At 30.9% G+C, this 25,536-nt stretch overlaps 1 protein-coding gene and 1 long non-coding RNA gene across 4 annotated transcripts; both read right to left on the bottom strand.

The window, feature by feature from the left end:
* Positions 1-589: 589 nt before the first annotated feature.
* On the bottom strand, positions 590-17,795 carry LOC145324724 (uncharacterized). Of its 2 annotated transcripts, none has more exons than XM_080167326.1 (7): positions 17,731-17,795; positions 14,205-14,301; positions 8,623-8,678; positions 6,950-7,003; positions 5,315-5,354; positions 3,614-3,684; positions 590-994 (listed from the first exon to the last, which is right to left on the bottom strand). In XM_080167326.1, the coding sequence occupies exons 1-7, from the start codon at positions 17,783-17,785 to the stop codon at positions 978-980; spliced, it is 390 nt and encodes a 129-aa protein (XP_080023452.1). In that variant the 5' UTR covers positions 17,786-17,795; the 3' UTR covers positions 590-977. The 2 variants fall into 2 exon arrangements, with proteins under 2 accessions (XP_080023452.1, XP_080023453.1); XM_080167327.1 differs by having other exon boundaries at positions 8,623-8,666.
* Positions 17,796-21,963: 4,168 nt separating this feature from the next.
* Positions 21,964-24,747, bottom strand: LOC145324723 (uncharacterized). Of its 2 annotated transcripts, none has more exons than XR_013881316.1 (4): positions 24,112-24,747; positions 23,814-23,881; positions 23,269-23,385; positions 21,964-22,483 (listed from the first exon to the last, which is right to left on the bottom strand). It is a non-coding gene; the product is annotated as an uncharacterized LOC145324723 (long non-coding RNA). The 2 variants fall into 2 exon arrangements; XR_013881314.1 differs by lacking the exon at positions 21,964-22,483 and having other exon boundaries at positions 22,991-23,385; positions 24,112-24,178; positions 24,583-24,747.
* Between the last annotated feature and the right edge of the window lie 789 nt (positions 24,748-25,536).

The raw sequence follows: 25,536 nt of genomic DNA, 5'->3' as shown, positions 1-25,536 counted from the left end.
TAAGGTGATTGGCCCATAGGGTTAGACAATTGGCCCCGCAGGGTTAGAGCCCCCCGCAGGGGCTAGAAATAGGAGAAAAGCTACTGTGAAAAAAACGAAAAATCGCCCCTTAAAGAGCGTTGCCACGAAAGGGACTATACCCGGGTTAGGTATGTTTATCATGGTGAACATCAATTATCGCCCAGTCTCTTACACCTAATAACAGATTCTCAGAAATTAGTTTATTAGACAAAAATTTCAGAAGCCTGTAATAAAAAAGGGAGGATCGTGGGTTGCGCTTAAAATCCGTAAAGGTGTGAGTTTTAGGCTTAAAAATAGTAGTAGAACGATAATATTCACGAAATATGTGTATTTCTTATTGAAAAGAACTATAGAGAAAACAATTTTTTTTAAAGTTAACATAAATTTTTATAGTTTTACTACTGTTGTTATCTTAAAACGCACAACCTTTACGGATTTTTAGCGCAACCTACTCCTCCCTTTATCAGATAGGAACTAAACTCTGTAACAAAAGTCGGAAAAAAAAGCTATATAAAAAATGATTGTTAGTTAGAAGTAGCTTATCCAAAAAATGAAGAAATACAAACAATTTTAAAAAGCAGTCATATTTATTTCACAAAATTATTACATAGTATAAATAGATTTTTTGTTATAGTTTTGTCAGTAATCGTTCTTTACAATATATCTCTCATATACATTAAATCTTCAAGCAAATTTTAATCTAAAATAACTATATCTTTTTTTTAATATAATATTAATATAATTCTATAGATATGTTTAAAAATCTTTTTTTCTATTACTTTTAAAATCTATCTAGTGCATGTTTATGATATGTTTGAAAAAAGTTGGACTTTTTTGAAAGCCAAGAGATTTTTTTTGACATTTTTTGTTTGTTATGATGAATATATGATAAAAAATGGATTGTTTTTAAGTTTTGATATTTTTTGTATAGAAAGCCTGATTTTCTATCTTGCCTCTCAGTTTCTTTCTGACACTGAAAAATATATTTGAATTATAAACAAGGAGAACATTATTCAAAAAAGAGAATTTCTACTAATCAAAACAAGCGAATATTTAAAAGATTATGGAGTAACAACACTACTTTTTTAAATAGTATAGTTTTGTTGCTAATCTTTATTATGTTAGGTTTATAAACCTAAGCAATGAGGGAGATTTCATTTGTTGGTAACCGTAAAAGCAAAGATTAATTCATTTAAAGTGAAGCTATATAAGATCCCCCCCCCCTTCTTCCTCCCCGTATTAGAGATCCCCCCCCCCCACCCCTGGGCAGGATATATCTAACATTGACTGTTATTTTATGAGCCACTAGCGGGTTCGCCCCTAACCTCTAGGGGCTTTGCCCCAAGAGGTATAATTACATCTTTTATTACCTGGAGATGCCCCCACTCCACCACTATTTTAAATAATTAAAAAAATAAAAAAAAAATTGGTTTGGGGATGTTCTGTTTTTGAGGGGTTGGGGGTGTCCCACCCCCCAAGAAAATAGCCTAAAACCACCACAGGACCAGTAGGTATATTCCCTGAAGAGTAGAATCCGATCGGTTCAGTGGTTACCGAGATCTTAAGGGACAGACAGACAGACATCAAGCTACACAATAGCGTCAGCACATTTCTAAATTGTATAAAGTCAATAAAAAAGAGCTACTTAATTGCATTAAGAAAAATAAACAAAATTGCACTAGTATATTATCCTGAGCCAACTTTTACGTCTTTTAAGAAAATGTATTCTCTCTAGCCAACTTTTTATAAAGTAGATTTAGAATAATTTAATTTTGTTTTCCCAAAGCCTTTGTGTATGCAAAGGTGGATACTTAAAAACCTTTAAAACACTTGAAGACTCTCCTCGAAGACTTTCTCTTCGAAGAGTCGCGTTTACATTTTTACCTCTTCTTAAAAACAATTCAAGAGGTCTTGAAGTGTCGTCAGAGAGGTTTAGTGATGTTAAAATAAACAAATCTTTTTGCGTATAGCCAACTTTTTGTAAAGTAAATATAGAATAATTTAATTTTGTTTTCTCAAAGCCTGTGTGTATGCAAGAGACAGCATACTAATGGTAAATTTTCTACTCAATTTATGTAAACTTGTGTATGTATGTACATATATAAATTTTATACAAACAAACAAGGCATAATTGAATTTATTTCTTTGCATCTGGGACAACACAGAATATAAAAACAAGGATTATAACAGCCATAATTGGCAAAAACAAAAAAAAGCATAAATTAACATCAAAACGTGAAAATCTATCTTCTAAAAAATCAGTTGTATATATAAAAGTACTAGAGGTGGCGTTTAAAATTATTCCGCTATTAGCTAGATTTAATATTAATCTTTTTCTTCCATTGTCCTATCCCTGTTTAAAGTATTAAAGTATTTCCTCTTTCTTTAAAATATTTTAGGATCCGGATATTTTTTATTTCAAATTATTGTCCTGAAAGGGTTAAAATGTTTATGTAACTGTTAAATTTTAGTTCAATATCTGACCACATTACTCACGTATCGCTAGTATCAAATTATTTTAAAACTAAGTTTTCTTTTATTTACTATATTGTAAATTTAAATTTTCTGTTTTATGAATATAAATTTAATACTTCAATATAATTTAAATAGCAACATGAAATAAAAAAAAACAATTTATTCTTCAAGCAGTAAAATAATGGGTCATATCGTTCTGGTCAATGGGAGTTTATTATGGATTATTGGAGCACTATGAGTTTTAAACATTTATTCCTTGGAAAACTTGAGCTCATATATAGACATTTATTTCCTATATAAGATCTGACATGGATCTTGAAGCAATAAAGCATGCTGTTTTGTAAATGTTAAGAATTGGAGGAATCTATTAAATATAAGTTATCGCAAATATACTTAGTAAATAAAAGACAGACAGTCAGATAAAGTGTTACAGTTATACTTCAGAAAAATAAAAATGCCATCTTGATTTAATAACAACAAAGAAAAATGCATTTATATTGAAATTAAATGTCTTAAATAACCATAAAGACAGACTGACGGACCAAGTAAGTTATAGATTAAATGCCCAATGTTCAGCAGAATGATAACATGTTATTGCTGCTCTACTAATATACATAATCATCCTTGTTATTAAAAGCGAAGCTTTTCTATAATTCGAAATGTCCGTACGTACGTCCGTCCGTAACATATAGCTATTTTCGTTAATTTAGGCATGTTAGAATTGTCCTATCGATTTCAAATTTTGCATGGTGATTCCTTTAATAGTTAGGTACGATTTAGAAAGCGTAGCAACTTTAATTTTAAACATGTTCATTTTTTAACTTTATTAACAACAATTTTTTATGGGATATAATCATCCGATTGGTCTGATTTTTGGAGAACTGATTCCTATGTACAATATTATAAGCGAAGCATCTCTAAAATCAAGTCCTAAAATGTCAGTATGTCCTTAAACAGAATTCGGTTGTTTTGCAACAAATTTACGTATAATTTTGTCAAGACATATGTATTAATAATTTGTTCTGACACTTCACAAGAGTTAATGTCCGTTTGTCCTACCGTTTCAGTGCTTCGCTTTTATGGATGTTGTCATCCTTGTTATTATTTCAAAACTTACAAAGTCTTTGTCTCATGGAGCGTTTACTGTTCCCCGCTTTGTTCAGTGCTGAAATCCAGAATCCGTAGGCCCTAGAATAATTATTTGCATCGTATCATAGACAGCTTTCCGCGGGTATTGTATTGAAAAACTATTAAACCAGTTCTGTCAGCCCCGAGGGGTCCAAGGCCCAGGCAAACAAAACGGGCATTAATTTTATGATTTTTATTTTAGTGTTCGTTGAAAATTGTCTGTAATACGATGCTATACATGTTTTTTTTTCTGTGTGGCTAAGAACAGGTTTTAATCCAGGGGTTATTAGTGGGTTTTGAAGCCATACGGGTAAATTAATTAAACATATAAAAATAAGTTTAACTTTACAGTGTGTTATAACCAAAAAAATATTAATTATCTATGCCTAAAAAATCAAACAATAGAGGCTTTTTCAACCTTTCATTATAAAATTACAACATTATATCATAGAAAAATACATCCAAATAATGTATAGTTTAAAGATAGATTTATTTTAATTTTCTCTTTGTTTAGAAAATATAAATTATATGCAGTATTTTAAAATCTTGAGAAGGTATTGGGAAATTGAGATTTAAATATTATGTTCAGATTCAGATTATAAATTGAAATTACAAAGACAAAGATTCAGTAGTATTAATGTATGTTTAAAATTTAAGATCGGGCCCTCAGAAAGACCTTAATAGAGCGTCCCTCTTCTAGCTCAGCTCCTATTGGAGATATATGCATAACTTTTTATGTTTGATTTTTTTTTCCCATAAAAAGTTCCATTTAGTTATAGTCTTATTTTTAAAATAGCACATGATATTGATTTAACCATAGAATGGAAAACTCAACCCCCCCCCCCCCTTCCCTCATAAACACTTCGCCGATCTTTTAAGGTTAAGTTTACAGACCAATATTGGTTTCTAATATTTTTTTTTAGAATAGTTGTCCCTTAGGTCGGTCCTACGACAAACGCAGGAGTCCCAAACGTCGGAGTGGACAAACGCAGAAGTGGACACTTAACCTAATCTAACCTATTTTAGACCATCTTATAGCTTTTTAAAATGCCTAACCCCTGCGGGGGGCTTATTTGTACATTCATATCTTAACCTAACCTAATCTGTATAGAAATACTTCATCAAATTAATGTTTTAACACTCCTGCGTTTGTCCACTCCTACGTTTGGGACTCCTACGTTTGTACTGGAACCCTTTAGTCATTATTTTAAAAGCTGACAACATCTACCTACAACCTTTGCTTTGAAGTATCAAATATTTGTGATTGTCTGTCGTTTTGATAAATTAATTTTGAAAATTAATATAAATTTCCACAAAAAAAATACTTATAAGGTTAGAAAATTCTGTGTTAAAACTTTGTAATTAAAGAAAGTTTTGAAACTTGTTTGTCGCTAGAATAACTTTACATAAAAATGTTTGTTTAAAGTAATTCAGTTTAAAGTTTTTCATTAGGTTAAATAAATTTGAAAAACTTAATGAATTATCTATCTAATGAAACTGGAATTTATACAGTTACACTCTAATTGGTCATTGGTATTGTATGACGTCATTTTTTATTAGGCACTATCAAATATGCACTATTACGCACTATGACGTCATATAATAACAATGACCAATGAGAGGCCAGAATACATTTTACCATTGGTCAATTACAATATCGACTGGCCCATCATTGGTCATTGGAACTTACTTGTTGTCGTCGTATTTCCCTCGTTTCTCCATTACACCTTCTAAAATAAAAATATAAATATGAATTATATATTTTCAGGGTAGTTGTTAAAAGCGAAGCTTTTCTATAATTAGGGTCGGTCCGTCCGTTCGTCCGTACGTACGTACGTCCGTCTGGAACGGATAGCTTTTTTCGTTTAATTATATATGTTAGAATTGTCCTATCGATTTTAAACTTTGCATGGTGATCCCTGTAGGAGCTAGGTACAATTTAGAAAGCCTAGCAACTTGTTTATAGTTACGTCAATATTCCGCCCTAAATAAAGTACTTTTAATAAAAATTATATAACCATATATGAAAAGTATTTAAATAAGATACTTCTTTAAATGAAAAATTTACATTTAAAGAAAAACTAGTCAAAAAGAAAATATTCTTTTCTAGAAAATAAAACAGAATGTAAATAATTGCGCATTACTTTATTTTATGTACATTGTATTACATGACATAATAAATTCTTAAAAGCCAGGTGGCTTTAGAATAATACCAACATTGAAAATGATTTCCCTAAAACCAAGTCTGGACCACCTAAACCCCTTTCCATGTCTTAATTTTATTAATTTTTAAAAAGTTATTAGGGTTAAAGTTCGTTAAATGAATAAAGTTAGAGTATAGAGTCAATGGTATATTACTATATAGAACTATCGCAAAGACCTAACACTTTGCAGAAGGTTGTTTTACATAGAAATTTTTGCTTTCTTACTTAGCTGCTAGAAAGCTCATAAGCTCTAACTTTATTGTTAAATGTTACCTCGTGTTTCGTAAGACTAGCCCCTGCAGGACAATAACCTTACTAGGATATCCTAACTTTGCTATTAATAACCTAACCTTTGCTTTACAAATAATATGCTGACTTGTTTCAAAATACCACCTTCCCCCTATTTATATATTTTATAAAGATTCTAAAGGGGGGGATGTGGTTTTCTTTATGAAATTCAAGAATTTATTATGTTTTTATACACCAGAACTTTATGAAATAAATCTTGCTACATATGACATATCTAATTTATTGTGGATTTATATAAATTTGGGAAATTCTTGTATGTTCAAAGAGTTTTATTTAAAACTAGTGGTTGCGCCACTAGCATACAGGTCTTCAAAAAAATAAAAGCTTGCAAAAAAATAGTTTAAATCCATCCTAAGGCTTACAAAAATGAAATAATTCAATAGTGATCGAAATCTTATGTTTCAGATTAAAAAGTATTACTTTATATAATAGAATAGACGGAAATGGTTAAAGTTAAATGGCCCTCTTTTGATATACCCGCTTGTGAATAGCCTTATCCCCTATCTAAATCATAAAGAACCTTAGTTAAATACCAACCATTCCAACTTATTATAAAATTAACAGTCAATTAGTAAAGCTATTATATTTTTATCATCGCTCAAAGTTTTTTTAATGGTATAATACTTATTTAATACTAACTTGTTCTACAAAATTGTTTATACCCCTTCAGTTTCGACTCCTTGGAAATAATTTAAAAGTTTACAAATAATTAAAAGAACAGTATAAGAAATTAAAAAGATTAGCACAGTTGTTTTAAAAGACAGACATGAATAAAAATAAATAATTATTATTAATATAAAAAAAATTGTAACCTGGTTCAACTTCATAATCATAGTCGAAAGCAACTGGCTCCTCCAATCCTCCTGCTATAAAAGAAAACAAAAAAAATGTTAGAATTATTCCTTTATATATGTACTAGAGGCCTCTAGTGGCACATTGATGTTTGTTTCCTTATTTCAAATATGTCTATGTTGCGTTCAAGTCTCATAGACATAGAAATGTGAGTATGTCCTAAAAAAGTATCATGTATTTAAGTTGTTTTGCAACCAATTTACGTACAATTTTATGCAGTCTCATTCATTAATTAATATTCTGCTTATTCAGTTCTGACACTCTACAAATCCTTATATTCCTTTGTCCTTCCATTTCAGAGCTTCGCTTTTATGGATGTTGTCAACAATTTAAATTTTAATTATCTTTATTTTTTAAAAATCTTATTGGTTATTATGTCATCAAACACTCTCCTTAAGTCTAAAATACACAAATCAAAATTATGTTCAATGCTACTTTTGTATTTCCAACTCTGTTTGTCATTAAGGTGCTTCATTTTTCGTCACCTATTTCTTATTTATAATTATCTTTGAACAGTTCTTAGAGTTTTTTAATTTGTTTTATATTCATAATATTTTCTGAAAATAATAAAAGTCCCTCAGCTCCACAGATTATGACGTCATACGCTAGAATAGCCAAAGAGAGGCCAGCATAAATTTTACCATTGGTCAATTACAATGTATATTGGCCTCTCATTGGCTATTCTATTGTATGACGTCATAATCTGTGGAGGGACTTTAATCATCTTTTTATTTTCTTTCTCTATTTATAGAAAAAAATAAAATTTTAATTCAAGTCTTTTGAACATTTTTCATAAAGACTTAAAGAATGCGGACATACTTTTCTTTTGATAGGCAATGACATGCTAAAAGATTAAAATTCTTTTAAACTTTAGATGAGCGTGTTCGAGGGGGGGATGGGGAGTAGAGGTATGTCAACACTCCTTAAATTATAAATGAAATAAAGGCACAGTAAATTGTAAATCGTTGGTGCACGCCACTGAATAAAAGTAGTTCTCTTACAATCAACAAATATTTAAGCCTTATGGAAAGTAGAACAGTCTGTCCGTTCGACTGTTTTTTTTCTTCAAATCTTTCTATCTACTGTTTTGGTTGTATTTTCAAAATTTAAAACTATTGATTTTTGTTATAAGAGTTTTATAAATCTATTTTATTCATCTAAATTTATTGATTAAAAAAGCAATAAAGGAAAAATTGTAAAAAAGAAAAATCTGTTTTTAGCAATTTTTATTGCTGAAATAAAAAAAATTATTCATTTAAAATTTTTTTTTCTTTAATAGAAATCATTAATAAGCTATTATACTTTGAAAACAAAATTTGTCTTCAAATGAAATAATAGAGTTAAAGAAAACGTTGAATAAATTTTGATTCAACTATTTTATTTCCTTTGTTGTCTTTATAAATATGTAAGTATGTATGTCTGTTTGTATAGTTCCGTAAAATATCGTTCAACCATGGATCCCTTTTAAAATGAACTTATCATATTCTCAGTATTTAAATTATCAAAAGCTTAATTTAAAAAACTGTAAAAAGAAATACTTGAATACTACTTTCACGTAGTAACATGCATGCCATTGCGGATTATACATGCGGACAAAGCCTAATTTTAGAATAGATTTGCTACTAATTCGTACCTGGATAGTCCTGCATCATCCAGGAGGGGTCAGATCTGTGGGTCCTGGAATAATATCTAAATATAATTCTCACTTCAGACCAAGGGCGTACACACGATTTGGACTAAGATGGGGGGAGGGTGGTAAAAATATCTTCTGAAAAATTACGTTCTGGGCAGGGTGGGAATGGGGGTAATAATCCCCGACCCTCAAATACTTAAAAATATTTTAATTTTGATTCATTTGATTTGAAGATATCTGACACTGTTAAACTAAAAGTGGCATCTGATTAAAGAAAGATAACATTAACATTAATTTTAGAATACATTCTTTTTACAAATTCAACATTATTTTATTATATTTATTACTATCGGCTACGCCTCTAGCCTCTAGGGGCTTTGCCCCAAGAGGTTTGATCAAACCAATTTTTCGTATTTTAGTATAAAAGAAATTTTATTTTTTTAAATTTCTTTTGAGGGGGGGGGGGAATTTTTTTTTTTTTTTTTTGAGGGGGGCTAGTTGACCCAATATTTTAATTTTAGTTTTGAAAAGAATTTTTTTTTGGGGGGGGTTATTTTTCATTTTTTGGGGGGGTTGGGGGTGTCCCACCCCACAAGAAAATAGTTATAAACCTTCCCGGGAACTATGAGAAGCTACCCTGTTAAGGAGAACCCGATCGGTTAAGCGGTTAGCGAGATCCTTCGCTACAAACAAACAGACAAACAGATAGACAGACAGACATCGTTCTACTTTGTATTATAGATAAAGAATTTTCCTTATTGCAAATAAATGTATGTAGGCTGAGTATTTGTATAAATTGCATGTAGAATCTAATACAAAATTATGTCTTATTTAGACAATATATAACATCTGTATTCTTTAAATAGGGGTTATATAGTACATATTAGAGTTAAATAGATAGATCATAAATTATCTTAAGGAATAATTGAATATTTGAGGTGGATTCTTAAAAAAAAATTGCCCCACTAATCGCTTAGTGGGGCAAAACTGTTTTCGTGAAAAATCCTCCAAAATCACATTGTTTAATTTTTGTAGATTTTTAATGTGATTTTGGTGGATTTTTTACGAAAGCGATTAGTGGGGTATCTGAATTATGATAAATAAATTTAACCCTTTCTAGAATTATTTGTACATTCCAATCATAATGCAATAAAGTCCTTAATTTTGTTGTGCCTAAACAATGAAAGAACGTGTTTATAAAACTTTGGGGACCTTTGTGATTTTCTCCAATGTCCTATTCTAAATATACAATCTTTTATCACATTTTATAAAAATATTTTGATACTTATATGAGTTTAGGTTAGGACAAATGAGCTTTTGAAGAGACTTTAGAGAAATTGTAGTTAACACTTTAAATGATTAGTCTACAATTGTTAGCTCTAATACTAATATAAGGTATTTATTTTGGTAAATAACTTGGATTATGAAGATTATCTAGGCTATTCTAGGCTATATTGTATCTACTACTTCCATTCAGAAATATATGCACATTTTTAAGAGATAAGACAATAGCATATAAATTGATGAAATCCTCAGTAATGATACACAAAATTAACCCTTCTGAGATTTCTATTAGTGGTTGAAACGTTTAGACACTCAATTTAATTAACCAACCAAAAATTCAATAAATATAGTTTTTAAGCCATGGAATAAGAAAACGTTATTTTAAACCTTTAGGGACTTTTAACAGTCCAATGTCCACTTTCTCCATTATTTTGAAGCAAGCAATTTCTACATTTTTTGTCAGTATGTTCGGCTGTCTTGGGTAGCACTAATCGTTAGAATCATACTATTAATTTGAAATCCTTTATGGAATTTCTGGAAACAAAATGATTTAAAACTATTAGATAATCAAAAAGTCTGCTACTTTTCTTAAATTATTTTTAAACATGAAAGTGGTGTTTTGTATCTGATAATATTTTTTTGTTTTGACTTTTTCCTATATTATGTTTTGAATTCCTAAAACGAAACATGAATACGTTTTTTTATCAAATCTATTTTAATTTTTATTCAATCTTATCATAAAAGTGAATAGTCTAAAGATTGAATATTGAAAATAAATATTTATTTAAATTATGTTTCATGGATAAATTTTATTGTGTCTTTCTATTGAAAGAATGGATAAGGGATAATGCATTAGATGAAAAACTATTTCACATCAATATAAAAGATATGATAAGGACTGGCAAAAATAATTTGAAAATTAATGGTAATTAGATACCCTTAAAAGTTGAATTATTCCTTGTCCTGTATTCATATTATCCATTCATCCAAATCATTTTCTCCATGTTTATTAGCGCAGCTACACTTTGACTGGAGATTGTACGTACAAAATAGGACCAACTCTTAATAATGTAAGATAACTTGATAAAGAACATGTCCTAACTTTTGTAATTTTGTGACGAGCAAACAAAGTTCAAAGTTTTGATTCACTGGGCTTCAACAAAATAGATTTTTTTTTTAAATAAGAGGTCTTCAAAAAGAAACTATGGATCATTTTACATCTACTATTTACTAAATACATCCACTAGCTATTTTTTTTTAATCACAAAAGTTAGGACACGTTCTTTCTGACTTCTTTGTGAATTTCCTATTCCCCTTTACAAAATCAACCATGAAACAAAAGTTTCAGTGAGACTTTTTTTTCACTGTGCTTTGAAACGTCTTCTAATATAAAAGAATTATTTTATCTGTTTGAAATGCAATTTTATAGATAAAATTTATGTCGAAAAGGAAAAAAATCAGCTGCTAACTAAGATTGAGGGTAAAATTGTAGATGATGACCTATAAGCATCTACTTTATAACTCCACTAGCGGCTACGCCCCTAGAGGCCTCTAGTGGCCTTTAAATGTTTTATTTTTATTTTAAATATCTAATTTGAGAAATAATTTGTCTATGTTCAATCAGCTATTAAATTCATGTCTCTACGCAGCGCCACTACGCTAGCGACACTATGCGGCGGGAATATTTCAATTTTTTTCGATTTTATTGTGATTTCTCTTGGGAGGATGGTGGTACCCTTCCCCAAAATAGTTATAAACCTTTCCAGAACCTATGATAATCTACCCTGTTAATGAGAACCCGATCGGTTCAGCGGTTAGCGAGATCCTTCGGTACAGACACACAGATACATAGACATACAAACAAACAAACAGACAAACATCCTGTTACTTTAGCATAAGGATACTACAACTGTTTACACTGCTGAAATTTTTTGTGCAGATTTTCAAGATTTTCAGTCGCTAATCTACCCATCACTTTACTTCAATGGAAACTAATTTTATTTATGACAAGGATAATCTGCCAGTCTTTCAGTAATGCTGTCAAGGATATTATATTCCTTTAGAAACTTAATTTTCTCAGCTGTTATTTAAGATAAAAGGCTAATAAGATGATTGATGCTTTAAAGCTCCGTTTGTCTCTTTTTAATTTTTTTAAGACCTGACATTTTTTGCGAAAATTTCGATAACCAAGGGTCCTTGAATGCAGAAATGAAATAGTAGCTACACAACCAAAAGTGCATAAAGTCAATGCCAAGAGTAATAACACAAGTGCAGAAAAAAAAAACTTGGTAAGAATCCTTTAAATTGACCAAAAGGCAAAACTCATAATCTCTCTGCCTTATTGTATTGTCAAAAGTTTCGTACAAGCCAGTAAAACCTAGGCCTAGCTATTCAAACAATCAATTCTACAAAAATAATCAGAGCTGTCCCTTTAAATCATTTCAATGGTGCGCCAAATCGGGGTGCGCCGAATTTCAGCCAATCACAGCGCGGCATTTCGTAAAATGCTGTGCCCTCATTGGTGGAAAGTTGGCTCACCCCAATTTGGCGCCTCATTGAAATAATTTAAAGATCCAGCTCAGGAAACCTATGGAAGTAAGGTGGGGGTATATTTTGTTTTATTCATGTAACCGTTGAGGGGTGGGTAAGAAGGGGGGGGGGAAAGAGGAAGGGGGTTGTGGGAAAATTTTCCTTTAGAATTGTTTGTCAGAATCACATTCCCTTTTCCCTGGGTAAAACCCTTTGCACGCCACATAAACTTACCTTTCTGCAATATCTCTCTGTCTTTCTCTTTTAATTCATGCATTAAAGTAAGCTTATTTGTTTTAAAAAGCATCGCTATTATTAAACTTTAAAAAATTAGGGGGGAAATATATATCCCCACTTGCGACAAGATAAACTTTCCAAAAGTGCAAAATATTGTAAAGGCTTATGGTGCATGATGTAGATCAGCACCAGAACAGTTTTTATGTGTAAACTTACATACATTTCATGTAGCCAAGGTGCATTAAAATGAAAATTGTGTCCCTTAGTCGTAGGTTGATATTGGAATTTGAATTAGGTAAATACTAAATCTGGTTTCTTTAAAAACTTTGTTACATTTATTTTAATTTGATTTGACAATTTCGAACTTAGAAGTGTCTAAACGTTTTAACCATTTATATAATGCGAGGTTTGTTTTCCCTACAGAGTCCTAACACTGGCTTAACCTAACCTAATCTACAAGTCTCAGCCTCAGCATCACCCAAGTTACTCTCCATTAACTAGCGGATGCAGCGCGTTTATCTCATATATTGTCTAGCAAAAGAGCAAATCAAAAAAGTTTTTTCTCTGAATGAATATATCTTCTTTGATACTTAATATTCCAGAACTGTAGTCAGAATATTACAGAATAAAGGATGTAATATTCTTTCATAATTGCAACATTTTCTATATTTAGGGTATGTCAGTATGTCTTGTCCCATTGATTTCAAACTTTGCATGACAATTTCTGTAACAGTTCCACATTTTGGAGAGCGACGGAACTTTAATATTATAACCAACAAGGATGACAATATCTATAAAAGCGAAGCTCTGAAATGGAACGAACTTTAACACTTATAGAGTGTCAGAACAGAATGGGTAGAATATGCATAAGTCTTAATAAAATTGTAAGTAAGTTTGTTGTAACACTGCTAAAAGAATTATACTGTTTCAGGACATACTTACATTTTAAGACTTGATTATAGAGATGCTTTGCGGATGCCATTGTACCTTGGTGTAATAGGGATCAGATGAATCGGATAGTTTTATTGTCAAAAAAGTAAAAAAATCAGCATGTTTCAAATGGACGTACGGACTTTCTGGTAACGATTATAGAGTTACTGCACTTTCTAAGTAGTGCCTAACTGTTATGGTAATCACCATGCCAAATTTGAAATCGATAGGACAATTCTAACCTGTTTAAATTAACGTTACGGACGTACGGGTAGAAAGACGGAACGACCCTTATTATTATTATAAAAAAGTAATAGATAGTCCACTCTACTTGTCTTATGACTGTTAAAGAGTTGTTTTAGTTTTATTCGCTTCCAATAAACACATAGAAGATAAGGCCCAGTTGGTTGGGGGAGGGTCGTCTAAGATGCATTAGGAATGTGGACTAATTTTTCCCAAAGTTAGATTAATAACTTTACCTAACTCTAAAAAAGCTTCGCTGTAAAGTAGAGCCATATTGGTTCAGTGATTACCAAAACTTTCAAAGACTCATCAGACATACATCCTGTTATTTTGTTCATGAGGATAGATGGATATAATACCTGGAATGAAACTGCCTGACGCCAGCACTGTACAGTCCCCTTTTCTGAGGGTGCCAGAAAGCACGGGGCACCCACCTGGTCGGCCGATATGGCTCCCCTGAACAAAAACAAGAATGAAAAGAATAAAGTCAAAAGACTTACCTATCAAACTCGACATATGAATACTTGGATGTTGCACCAGATTTTTATATCTATAATACAAAGTAGCTTAATGTCTGTCCGTCAGAAGCTTAAGATCTCAGTAACCGCTGAACTGATTGGGCTCTACTCTTTAGGGAATATACCTATAGGTCCTATGATGGTTTTAAGCTATTTTCCTGGGGGGTGGGACACCCCCCCCCCAAGTACTAAAAAATACACACATCCCCCCCCCCAAAAAAATATATATATATATTTTTGTAATATCTCAGTAACCGATGAACAAATTGGGCTCTACTCTTCTGGGAATATACCTATTGGTCCTCTGGTGATTTTAAGCTATTTTTAGGGGGGTGGGACACCCAACCCCCCCCCCCCCCAAAAAAAAAAAGAACCCCCATTTCCAAGTTTTTAAATTATTTTTTATTTTTGTAAACAAAAACCAGTAATTAGGGTGGGGGAACCCCACTGCACCATGGGGCGATCGAATTTTTACTTTTCAGGGAGGTTCTTTTCCAAAGATAAAAGAGCTAAAAGAATAAATGAAATTGTCTGCACTTTGTAATTTCATAAATTTTTAAATACAATTAAAATGCATGTATCCTTTTTTATTATGTTTGCAGAACTAAATTTTAATGACCATAATAACCATTTAACATACAACTTAATTGCGTTTGCATTTTTTATTTTTTTATTTTAATTATAGTATTCGATAATAAATCAGGGAAGGGGGGTATATTGGACTGTGTAAATTATACAATATGCAAGTATGATTTGTCATTTGTTGGCTAAACAACTTTGGGGATTTTAAAGTCAATTCAATTCAATGGATTAAGTAGAATTTTTGGGAATAGTCCCTTTCGTAACATCGCCCCATAAGGGGCGATTCGTCGTATTTTTAAAATAGCTTTTTATAGGTTATTTTAGGTTAGGTTAGGTTATATTGGGTTAGGTGATTGCCCCACAGGGTTAGGTAATTGGCCCCGCAGGGTTAAAGCCCCCCGCAAGGGCTAGAAATAGGAGAAAAGCTACTGTGAAAAATACGAAGAAACGCCCCATAAGGTGCTATGTTTCGAAAGGGACTATACCCGAATTTTTTATTTAGTTCATTTACTTTTTCCTATAGTCCAGCGGAAATATGATAGAAAATATCCAATTTAAAAGTTAAATTGGTAAAAGTTGATATGTATATTGTATAATGCAATGTCAGTTGTACATCCACTTCCGCATGCTATAACATCCGCATTGTCTTTCATGATCGCAACATGCGGTCGCAGGAGTGTCATTAAAGGTAAAACACTTGAGGGAGAAAGGGTTATATAACTGTATCTCCCCATCGCAACCACCTTGTGCAACCTTTCTATTGGGTCATTTAAAATCAACCATTTGTGTCGCTTATATTAACACAGCCAAGTAGCAGAAAATAATTTAGAGGCAGACGAAAGAGGTGTTTGAAAAAGGAAGGGAGGTAGTTGTCTGTATATATATCTATACTGTAGATCTGTTAGAGTGTCAAACGTCGGAGTGGACACATCTATTTTAAAACATCATATAGATTTTTTAAATGCATAACCATTGCGGGGTTTTTTATTTGTATATTAACCTACCACTACATGTATAGAAATACTTAATTAACCATATATTTTAGACACTCCAACATTTTGTCACTCGTGCGTTTGTCCTGGAACCCATAATACACAATTGCCAATTAATCAATGCAATGGTGGTGTTTCAGATGCAAGTTACTCAAAGTTAAGGAAGTCAGTTTATTAAGGAGGGAGGGGACATTGGGCTGTTTTTACACTAGTCCCCACTTTGGGGAAATTTATTGAATTTTGAATGGTTGGTTCATTATTTTGAATGTCCAAACGTTTTAACTACTAATTGTAATCTAAAGAGGAAGTAATTTTGTTTATCAGCATTAGAAAAGTGTAATTAACCATTGTCTTATCCCTTTATAGATCCCTAGAAGTTTAAGCTGTTTTATATTTAAAATATCTATTTCATTTTTTAAACAATATACAAGAAGGATTAATAGTAAGGTTATAGATTTTGGGTTAAGTTAACAAGATAGTTTTACAAATGGTAATTTTAATAATATAATATTATTACTTATGCAGTTAGGAATTTTGAGAAATTGGATATGAGATCGTTTTCTAGGCCTGCTTTATCAAGAAGTTTAAAGTTTAATTGGGTTACTAAAAATGTTTAAGCTGTTTTACAATTTGCAGTTATGATTGTTATGGAATAGTGTGGAAGTGATGTCACACCATGATATGAATGTATTTGAAGTTTTAAAGTAATGTGACATTTAGAAGTTTGTCTAAGAATCAAGACCTATTATAGACCGATGACATAAAAGTCTTTTCTCGTATTTATTCGAATCCGGTGGACAGGAACCGGTTCTCATCAATACGAAAAAACTATGTCCAGCATCGTATTATATCCAGCTTTCTACGAATATAGAAATGTACAATCATAAGATTAAAACCAGTTTTTTTTAGGCGGCGCCTTCGGCACCTCAGGGCTAAAAATACTGGTTTTAATCTTATAATTGTGCATTCTATATCCGCGGAAAGCTGTTTATAATACGATGCGAGAAATAACTATTAAATACAACAAACAAGGATGATAACATGCATAAGTGGAGAGGCATATAAAAATGTAGATGAACAAATTGGTAGAGTGAGTTATGAAGCTGATGTTCGATGTTCACATATAATAGAGAAAGAAATATTAGAGAGGAGAAAACATACATTGAATGCTAATTGAAACTTCAACAAAAAGATTAAAAATCTATTAAACAAATAACTAAGGAATTAAACAAGTAGATCGAACGTACAAAGTACACCAGAGAGTAGTATCTAGTAAATAATAGATTGATAAGATTTATTTTTAATGTATGCTAACCATGTGGTCATAAAGAAAAACAATGTATGTTAAAATAAAAGAAAATAAATAGCAATTTGAACATCAAAATGGCATTCTATAAATCTATTTCTTTACTAGCAGCAGAAATAATTATTTTACAATTTAAACTTTAGCATAGAACTTTAGCAAGAAAAGCCTAGTTGAAACTCATACTTATAAAGTAGCTTCGCTATAAATATTTTAACTTAATTTTCTCGTATTCATTCGAATCCGGTGGATAGGAACCGGTTCTCATCCATACGAAAAAAACTATGTCTAGCATCGTATTATATCCAGCTTTCTACGAATATAGAAATGTCTAATCATAGGATTAAAACTAGTTTTTTTAGCCGGTGACTTCGTCACCTCGGGGCTAAAAAAACTAGTTTTAATCTCATAATTGTACATTCTATATCCGCGGAAAGCCGTTTATAATACGATGCGAGAAATAACTATTAAAGTTTTTTACAAAACTAACCAAAGCTAAGTCCAACGTATAGAACCACTAATAGGACAGAAAGCCTGAATAGCATTTTATTGTTTTCTCTGAAATTGCAAATAATTAATTGGTATTTCTTTCGATATCAGAAGAATTCAGAAAAAGGATGAATGATTTTTTTTACACTACTTTAAATACCTATAACCACCCCCCCCCCCCGTCCCTTAATTGTTTTATATTAGATATAAAAAAATTCTGGGCGCTATGAACATCAACTCCCATCTCAACCCCCCCCCCCCCCCCCTCCACAAAAGGATCCTGAACAAGAGACCCTAAATGATTAAAATTTTAACTGGAAATATATTTTAGTATTAAATTTGAAAAAGATGAAAGATAATTTTGTAAGTCGGACACCTGAGTAATCAAACACTCAAGACTAAATGGAGTATATTTCTCAAGTTTAGGAATATATATATATATAGGCACACAGACAGACATACACACAAACACACACACACACACACATACACTTGCAAGCACAACAGACAAACCAACCAACTCCTCTTACACCTCTTCTTTATATCATGGTTCTCAAGTTTGGAAAAATTCTTAATGCATTTTTTTCTTTTCAAAAATATTTCAAATAGATAAAAGCAAAGCAATTGTATAGCACTTTTATTTTGGTTAGCTTAAAAACTTTGGGTACTTTTATAAAATCTTGGTATGGTTCAATATACTAGTGTCCTAATTTTTCAACCAATAACTTTAGTCTAAATGAGGGGTAATTTGTTTATAATTATTGGGGATGTACATAAATTTACTGTTTATTGTCTTATTCCAAGTGACAACTTCAGATTAGCAATAGAATAAAAAAAATCATTCTAAAAAATATTGAGTTGAGAACCATGTCCGACATATGGTATCCTCTGCAGAAATATTGCTCCGTTCACAGAGTTTTTAATCTGTTTGGTCTTCCGAGAGCCGAGAGGGCCTCTATAGATACCGGAGCGGCAAGGAAATGGCCAATTTAATTGTTTAAAGTTTCGGGGGCATTCAATTAATTGCTTGAAAGGTACATTTTAAAGTTTCTGACTTTAAAGATATTATTATGATTTATCCATCATTAAAATTCGTTCTTAAGGCCTTTTTTGCTCATAACACATTGAAAGTGCATTTTTAAATCTACAACCATTTAGATTGCACAAATGTGCAAGTTTTGATGAAAATTTTGTTTGGATTCATCCATACTCACGGCCACAGGAGTGTCCAAAATCCAAATATATTTAGGTACATTTTTGAAAGAGCCTTAAAAGTACTTAACACATTTATTATGACTTTTTGCTAAAAATTAAATAAACTACAGTATTTCATTTTATTATCTGCGGAAAGCTGTCAAAAAAACGATGCGATAGATAACTATCATTCGTTTTAAATAAATTGTGGCTGTATTATTGTGACACTTGTATTGGGCATGTATAATGATTTGACTGCTGCCCCCCCCCCCCTCCCCCCAGATATATCATAATTTAAAACGTAGTTACTATGACGTCATCCCAGTTAGATGTATCTGCCTTTTTTTTGCACCAGATTAATGAAAGCAAAATGTTCTATATTTATATACGTCGGTAGGGCGATCTGGTTGTAAATTTAGAATTTTCCAATATCATGATTTTGACTTTAGTTCTTGAAAAGCATAGCAACTCCAAAAGTATTAAAAAGTGTCTAGGAATTAATAAATTTTTATGCAATTTTTTAAAGAATATTTTGTTTTCTTTTTCATTAATACAAAAAAGCTACTACTTATTATTATTGAGCTTAAACTTTCTAAATTAAATTATTAGCTTTATTAGCTTGTCTTCGCTTTCACTAAAGTGTCTATTCTTGATGGTCTAAATATCTATATTTACCTGAGTTTTTTTGTATTGCCATCCATAAAGGAAATATCACGTAGCAAAGAACAAGGATGACAACATCCATAAAGTAAATTTGTTAAAAAACTGCTTGATAAAGGATAATGTTTATGGACATACTTACATTTTTAGGACTTGATTATAGAGTTTCTTCGCTTATAACATTATACTTTGTTGTCCCAGGAATCAGTAAACCAAAAATCAGATCAATCGGATGATTATATCATATAAATTTTAAAAAAAACATGTTTAAAATGGACGTACGGACATTTTCATAATGATTATAGAGTTGCTACGCTTTCTAAATTGTACCTAACTACTAAAGGAATCACATGCAAAGTTTGAAATCGATAGGACAATTCTAACATGCCTAAATTAACAAAAAAAGCTATCCGTTACGGACGTTCGGACGTACGGACGGACCGACCCTAATTATAGAAAAGCTTCGCTTTTAGAAATAATGATTAACACAGCACAGCGAAGCAAAACAAATTGTTGAAGGACCAACAGATAAAGTGAATTATTGAGCGGATACTCAGTGTTTTTAAAAATAATATTCACATAGATAGTAAAAAATCATAAAATCTTTTTGTTTAAAATATATAATCTTTTTATAACTTCAATGTAATAATAAGTAAATTATACCCAGGTTCTACGAAATACCAGAAAAAAAAATCGTTTTGCCAGAAAAGTGGTAAAGCTGGTCAACCTGGTAAAATATACCAGTTTCGTGGTAAATTTTACCAGCAAAAATTTTAGCCAAAAAATTAGTCAAATTTTACCATTTTTTTTGTAAAATTTGACGAAACAAAAAAACCCGTTTTTTGTGTTTTAAATAAAAAACAGCTCTTCATAATCAGTTGTAGTACTTTAAAATAATGACTTCTATACAATGAAGCCTAAATTTAAATTTTTTTTTTTTTTTTAATTTTACCACTTTTGGAAGTTTTACCAAAAATGTGGTCAATTTTACAACTCTATTTTTCAGGTTAAGTCCGAATTTTCGGACTTAGACAAAAAAACGCAATTTGGTCAATTTTTACCAAAAAGTTGGTAAAATTTGACAAGGTATTTTTTTAGGCTAAGTCCAGATTTTTGGACTTTGCCAAAAAAAATGAACTTGGTAAAATTTGACCAACTTTTTGGTAAAAATTGACAAGGTAAATTTTTAGGCTAAGTCCAAATTTTTGGACTTTGCCAAAAAAAAAAACTTGGTAAAATTTGACCAACTTTTTGGTAAAAATTGACAAGGTAAATTTTTAGGCTAAGTCCAGATTTTTGGACTTTGCCAAAAAAAAAAACTTGGTAAAATTTGACCAAGTTTTTGGTAAAAATTGACAAGGTAAATTTTTAGGCTAAGTCCAAATTTTTGGACTTTGCCAAAAAAAAAAACTTGGTAAAATTTGACCAACTTTTTGGTAAAAATTGACAAGGTAAATTTTTAGGCTAAGTCCAGATTTTTGGACTCTGCCAAAAAAAAAAACTTGGTAAAATTTGACCAACTTTTTGGTAAAAATTGACAAGGTAAATTTTTAGGCTAAGTCCAGATTTTTCCAAACAAACATCCTTCTACTTAATGATAAAAATCGCAAATAAAATATAATGAGGAAATATTCAGACCTAATACTTTCCAAACAAACATCCTTTTACTCAGCACTATTTGCTTTCGTTATATGGAATATGAAATTAATAAAATATGATGATAATGATTTTATTTAGAATTTATTTCATATTATAACATAACAGGTCATATAGATATTATCCAGGTCAATACTGAAACTACAAAAGATTGGCATCCAAGATAACAACAGTCTAGTACTGATGCCTAAATGTCGATTGATAACAGTGCCACCTGGAGAGGGAAATTGTAATGCTGCTTTTATGGAGATTAATGTACTGAAGAACAATCAGGCAAGTCTCCTACCTGGAGGTACTCTGACTATTTGGCTGGAAGTTATAAAACCTGGACCTGAAAGTGCAGTATCCTGTCTCTCTGGTGACCTGGAGAATTGTTTTGAGGATCCAGAGTTTACTGATTGTTTGATAGAAACTAGTACCTCCAAATTAAAAGTGCACAAGTTTATACTTGCCTCAAGATCTCCAGTATTTAAGGTAGGTTTTTCCATTCTTACTTGTTAATTAAATTCTTGTCAATATTTTTAGGTAAATTTTTAGGCTAAGTCCAGATTTTTCCAAACAAACATCCTTCTACTTAATGATAAAAATCGCAAATAAAATATAATGATGATAATGATTTTATTTAGAATTTATTTCATATTATAACATAACAGGTCATATAGATATTATCCAGGTCAATACTGAAACTACAAAACTTACTAGTATCATTTCTGTAAATAACATACCATACACCTGTCAAATGTGTAATGAAGTCAATATTTTTTAGAATTTTAGCTTGTGGAATGTTTGGAGCTCTCGAGTAGAACTTAATTAACTGACACAAATTTTCTCGGTTCTACATTGTTGTCATAATAAACACCGATTGGGCGGATTGTAATCAATACGCTTTATATGTTAAAGTCAATATTTTTTAGAATTTTAGCTTGTGGAATGTTAGGTGTCAACATTGTCGTCATAATAAACACTGATTGTAATCAATACGCTTTATTTAAGTTAATTTTAACTGACTAACAGAATATTCTCGGTTCAACATTGATCGTCATAATAAAACTTATTAGTATCGTTCTGTAAATTATTTGTTAATTTTAACTGACTAACATATTTTCTCGGTTCAACATTGTCGTCATAATAAATAATGAAATTTTTTGTATAATCTGTGACTGTTACATGTTGAGATGGAACTCAAGTTGTTCTCCATGGAACTGCAAAGCTCCACACTTCAAAACTGGTTCAACTCCAAAATCCTGAAAAAGAATATTCATTTTTAAATTAAGCAATTAAAGGATTAACAAATCAAAAAGGCCTTACAAAAAGGAAAGTTAACTGTTTTGGGAAAATTTCATGGAGAAAGTAGATACAGCTTGTGTACGTGCCTGCTTATTAGAGAAAGTTTAATTCAGTTATCAATACATAACCAGACTGAGAGAAACTAAGAATGTCTTATAACGGGAATTTGGAGTTATGGTATGAATTAAATAGTCGTATGTTAGTTTTAAGAGAGAGTCTAGAGATTAGAGCCAGAACTGACAATGTCGAGATCCAGAGGGAGGTTTGTAAGAGGTTATATCAGCATGGATGGATTACTACACATCTTAATCGCTGCCGTCCTTCCCCTCTGCTGCCCGCCGCTGCCCAGGCTGCCGAACTGGCAGCTGTTCTTCACGAAGTAAACATGCACGAGGATGAATGTAATGCTGTTTAGATTTTAATAATATCCTGAATGTACTGTTTCAATAATATAAAGTAGTAAAATCTAATTTTAAATAGCTACCTATCTAGTACATTATTTTTATGTATTAACTTTTGTCTAACCAGTTTAATATCTATCTAATAAATTTAATAATAGCTTAATTGTTAATATAATTTAGTATACAGTTTCATAAAGGTAGTTCGATGTGTGTCTGTGTATATTAACTTCATATTTGTTATGCTTGTATACATGGAAACTACCTTTTGGGGCCGAGGTGTTGCCGTAGTTGCGTGTAGGATTATTCCAACTATCTTTTATTACAAATAATTAAACACTTACTTTTAACGGATGAATTTCTGATGGCAACAGCTTCATGTTGGTGCAAGAAATGTTCCACGATCGAATTGCGGTCAGCTTATAATCAGAGAATACACCCAGCTGTGTGCGAAGCTAAACCTGAAAAAGAATATTAATTGAAATATAATTTATATATATTTTCAATATTATTTTACATAAAACACATCTTATAATATCTTTCTATTAAGGGTATAAAAATTCGTTACGCTTAAAACAATCATAAACCTTAAAGGGCGAATATAGGTTGGATATAATATGAGCTTATTTCAAAGGTGCTATTATATAGATTATAATAAATAATTTAAAGATAATGACATATCTAATTGTATTAGTCTGTTTACAGCTTATAAAACCTGTCTAACTCAAGATAATATTATGTAATTAGTGTGGTTCCCTAAGAACTCAAACACTCTACCATCACACAAGGCTTCGTAGCAAGGTTGAATTAAAAAGGTTTCGTTAAAGGATAGTCTTAATAACATGGCCTAAAATATCCATGTTCTTATTAAAATTATTTTAACACTTACTTCTATGTAAACCATTCATTAATTGCAGCGCCCATATATTTTCTCACGAATCTGATTCCTGGTTAAGTCTGAAAAACAATATTAATTGAAATATAATTTGTTAATATTTCTATTATTATTTATATATATTAATAGTAGAATACTTTAAATATTAAGAATAGGATAAAAAGTCGTTCTTATATCATATATCAAAAAGGTTTAAAAAATTATAAAACAAACAGTTTATCGTAGCAGCTTAAAACCATGCGTAAGGTCCTAAATTATATTGATTTTTTTATTACATTATTTAAACACTTACTTCTATCTCGCCAATCTTTAATTGCAGCGCCCAAATAGTTATTTCTGATGAATCAGTGTTGCTGAACCTGAAAAACAATATTCAATTTAAATATAATTTATTAATATTTCTTTTACATTTATATATATTAAACCCGGATTATTTAATATTAAGAATAGGATAAAAAGTGTTTCTTAGATCAAATCAAAAAGGCTTAAAAAAGGCTTAAAACAATTATCCTATTATATAAATATATTAATATTGTTCTCTTTTACAACGAAGCTTTTTATTTATTTTAATCTATAGCTGAAACTCAAATTAAAAATAGGATGAGGCCTCGACTTTTCTCTTCCTACTTTAAGTGCCCCTCGAGGCTTCTAAGGGGCATAGCCGCTAGTAAAACTTAAACCGTTAATCGAAGGCAGCCTAAAACCGTACGCTCAAGGTCCTACATTATTAATGTTTTTATATTAAAATTATTTAAACACTTACTTTTACGCAAACCACTCTTTGATTGCAGGGTCCATATACTAACAGCCAAGACTGAAGGTGGACACGTACTTTTTTAAACTTCTGAATATCAGCTCTCTAGGCGTTCTTAACTGACATTCATATAAATCTTGTGACATGGACCATCTCCTGTCAATCATACTTGGATATAACACGTATTTTCTCTAAGACTTGAAATATAACACTCATTGTTTACAATAGTTTTCAATCGGTATAGCGGCATTCATGCACATGCTCTGTACAGGTATACAACTTTATATTGAAAAATATTTCTTTTATATCCATTGCAATATATTTTTTTATATTTTATCGATGATATTTCATTTAAGTCATTGCAAAAATATATTACATTCACATTAAAAAAAATTTACATTAATTTAACTTTCGTAACCCTGTTTTCAGATGATCAAATCAGCGTGCTCGACAAAGTTGCCAAACTTTAAAAAACACCTTATGTATATAATATCATTTTAATATTTTACCGGTTAATTAATTAAAACTGCATAACTTATATAATTCATGAAATGTTATTATTCGTTGCAATTTTACGATTAAAAATATAACTGTCTTGCAAAGTGTTTTGCCACCTATTCAATCTGTATGTTGGCAACCGTAACTTTCCATCGGCGCAATATTCAACTGGACTATATGACTACGGTGCATTTTTGTATTTTAGTAATCATTTTTAGTGAAATTACAGTGAATTTTGAAGTTAATATGTAACATTCTGTTTTATAATTCAAATTTTATCTTTAATTATTGAAAATTCTTTGTAAAATATTCTTCGTATTCGTTTTTTCTCCCATTTTTGGGACTCTTTTTAGCTTACGTAATATACAGGACTTTTTTAAATGTAAAATTAATAAATATATTTCTTGCACCGTAGTATAAACGGATTTTCGCAAATATAGGAGTACAATTATAAGAATGAAACTA

The sequence above is a fragment of the Acartia tonsa genome, chromosome 7, assembly GCF_053477335.1.
Source record: "Acartia tonsa isolate MP-2025a chromosome 7, ASM5347733v1, whole genome shotgun sequence".
NCBI classification, from domain to species: domain Eukaryota; kingdom Metazoa; phylum Arthropoda; class Copepoda; order Calanoida; family Acartiidae; genus Acartia; species Acartia tonsa.
This window is presented reverse-complemented; position numbering and strand designations above follow the sequence as displayed.

What these genes read in the sequence shown, in the direction of transcription:
- LOC145324724 (XM_080167326.1), bottom strand. Translation starts at nt 17,785, where the DNA reads ATGCTATTCAGGCTTTCTGTCCTATTAGTGGTTCTATACGTTGGACTT. An exon ending in GATGATGCAGGACTATCCAG is followed by an intron (nt 7,004 to 8,622) that starts GTACGAATTAGT and finishes TTTCTTTTATAG; the next exon opens with CAGGAGGATTGGAGGAGCCA. An exon ending in GGGAAATACGACGACAACAA is followed by an intron (nt 3,685 to 5,314) that starts GTAAGTTCCAAT and finishes TAATTATTCTAG; the next exon opens with GGCCTACGGATTCTGGATTT.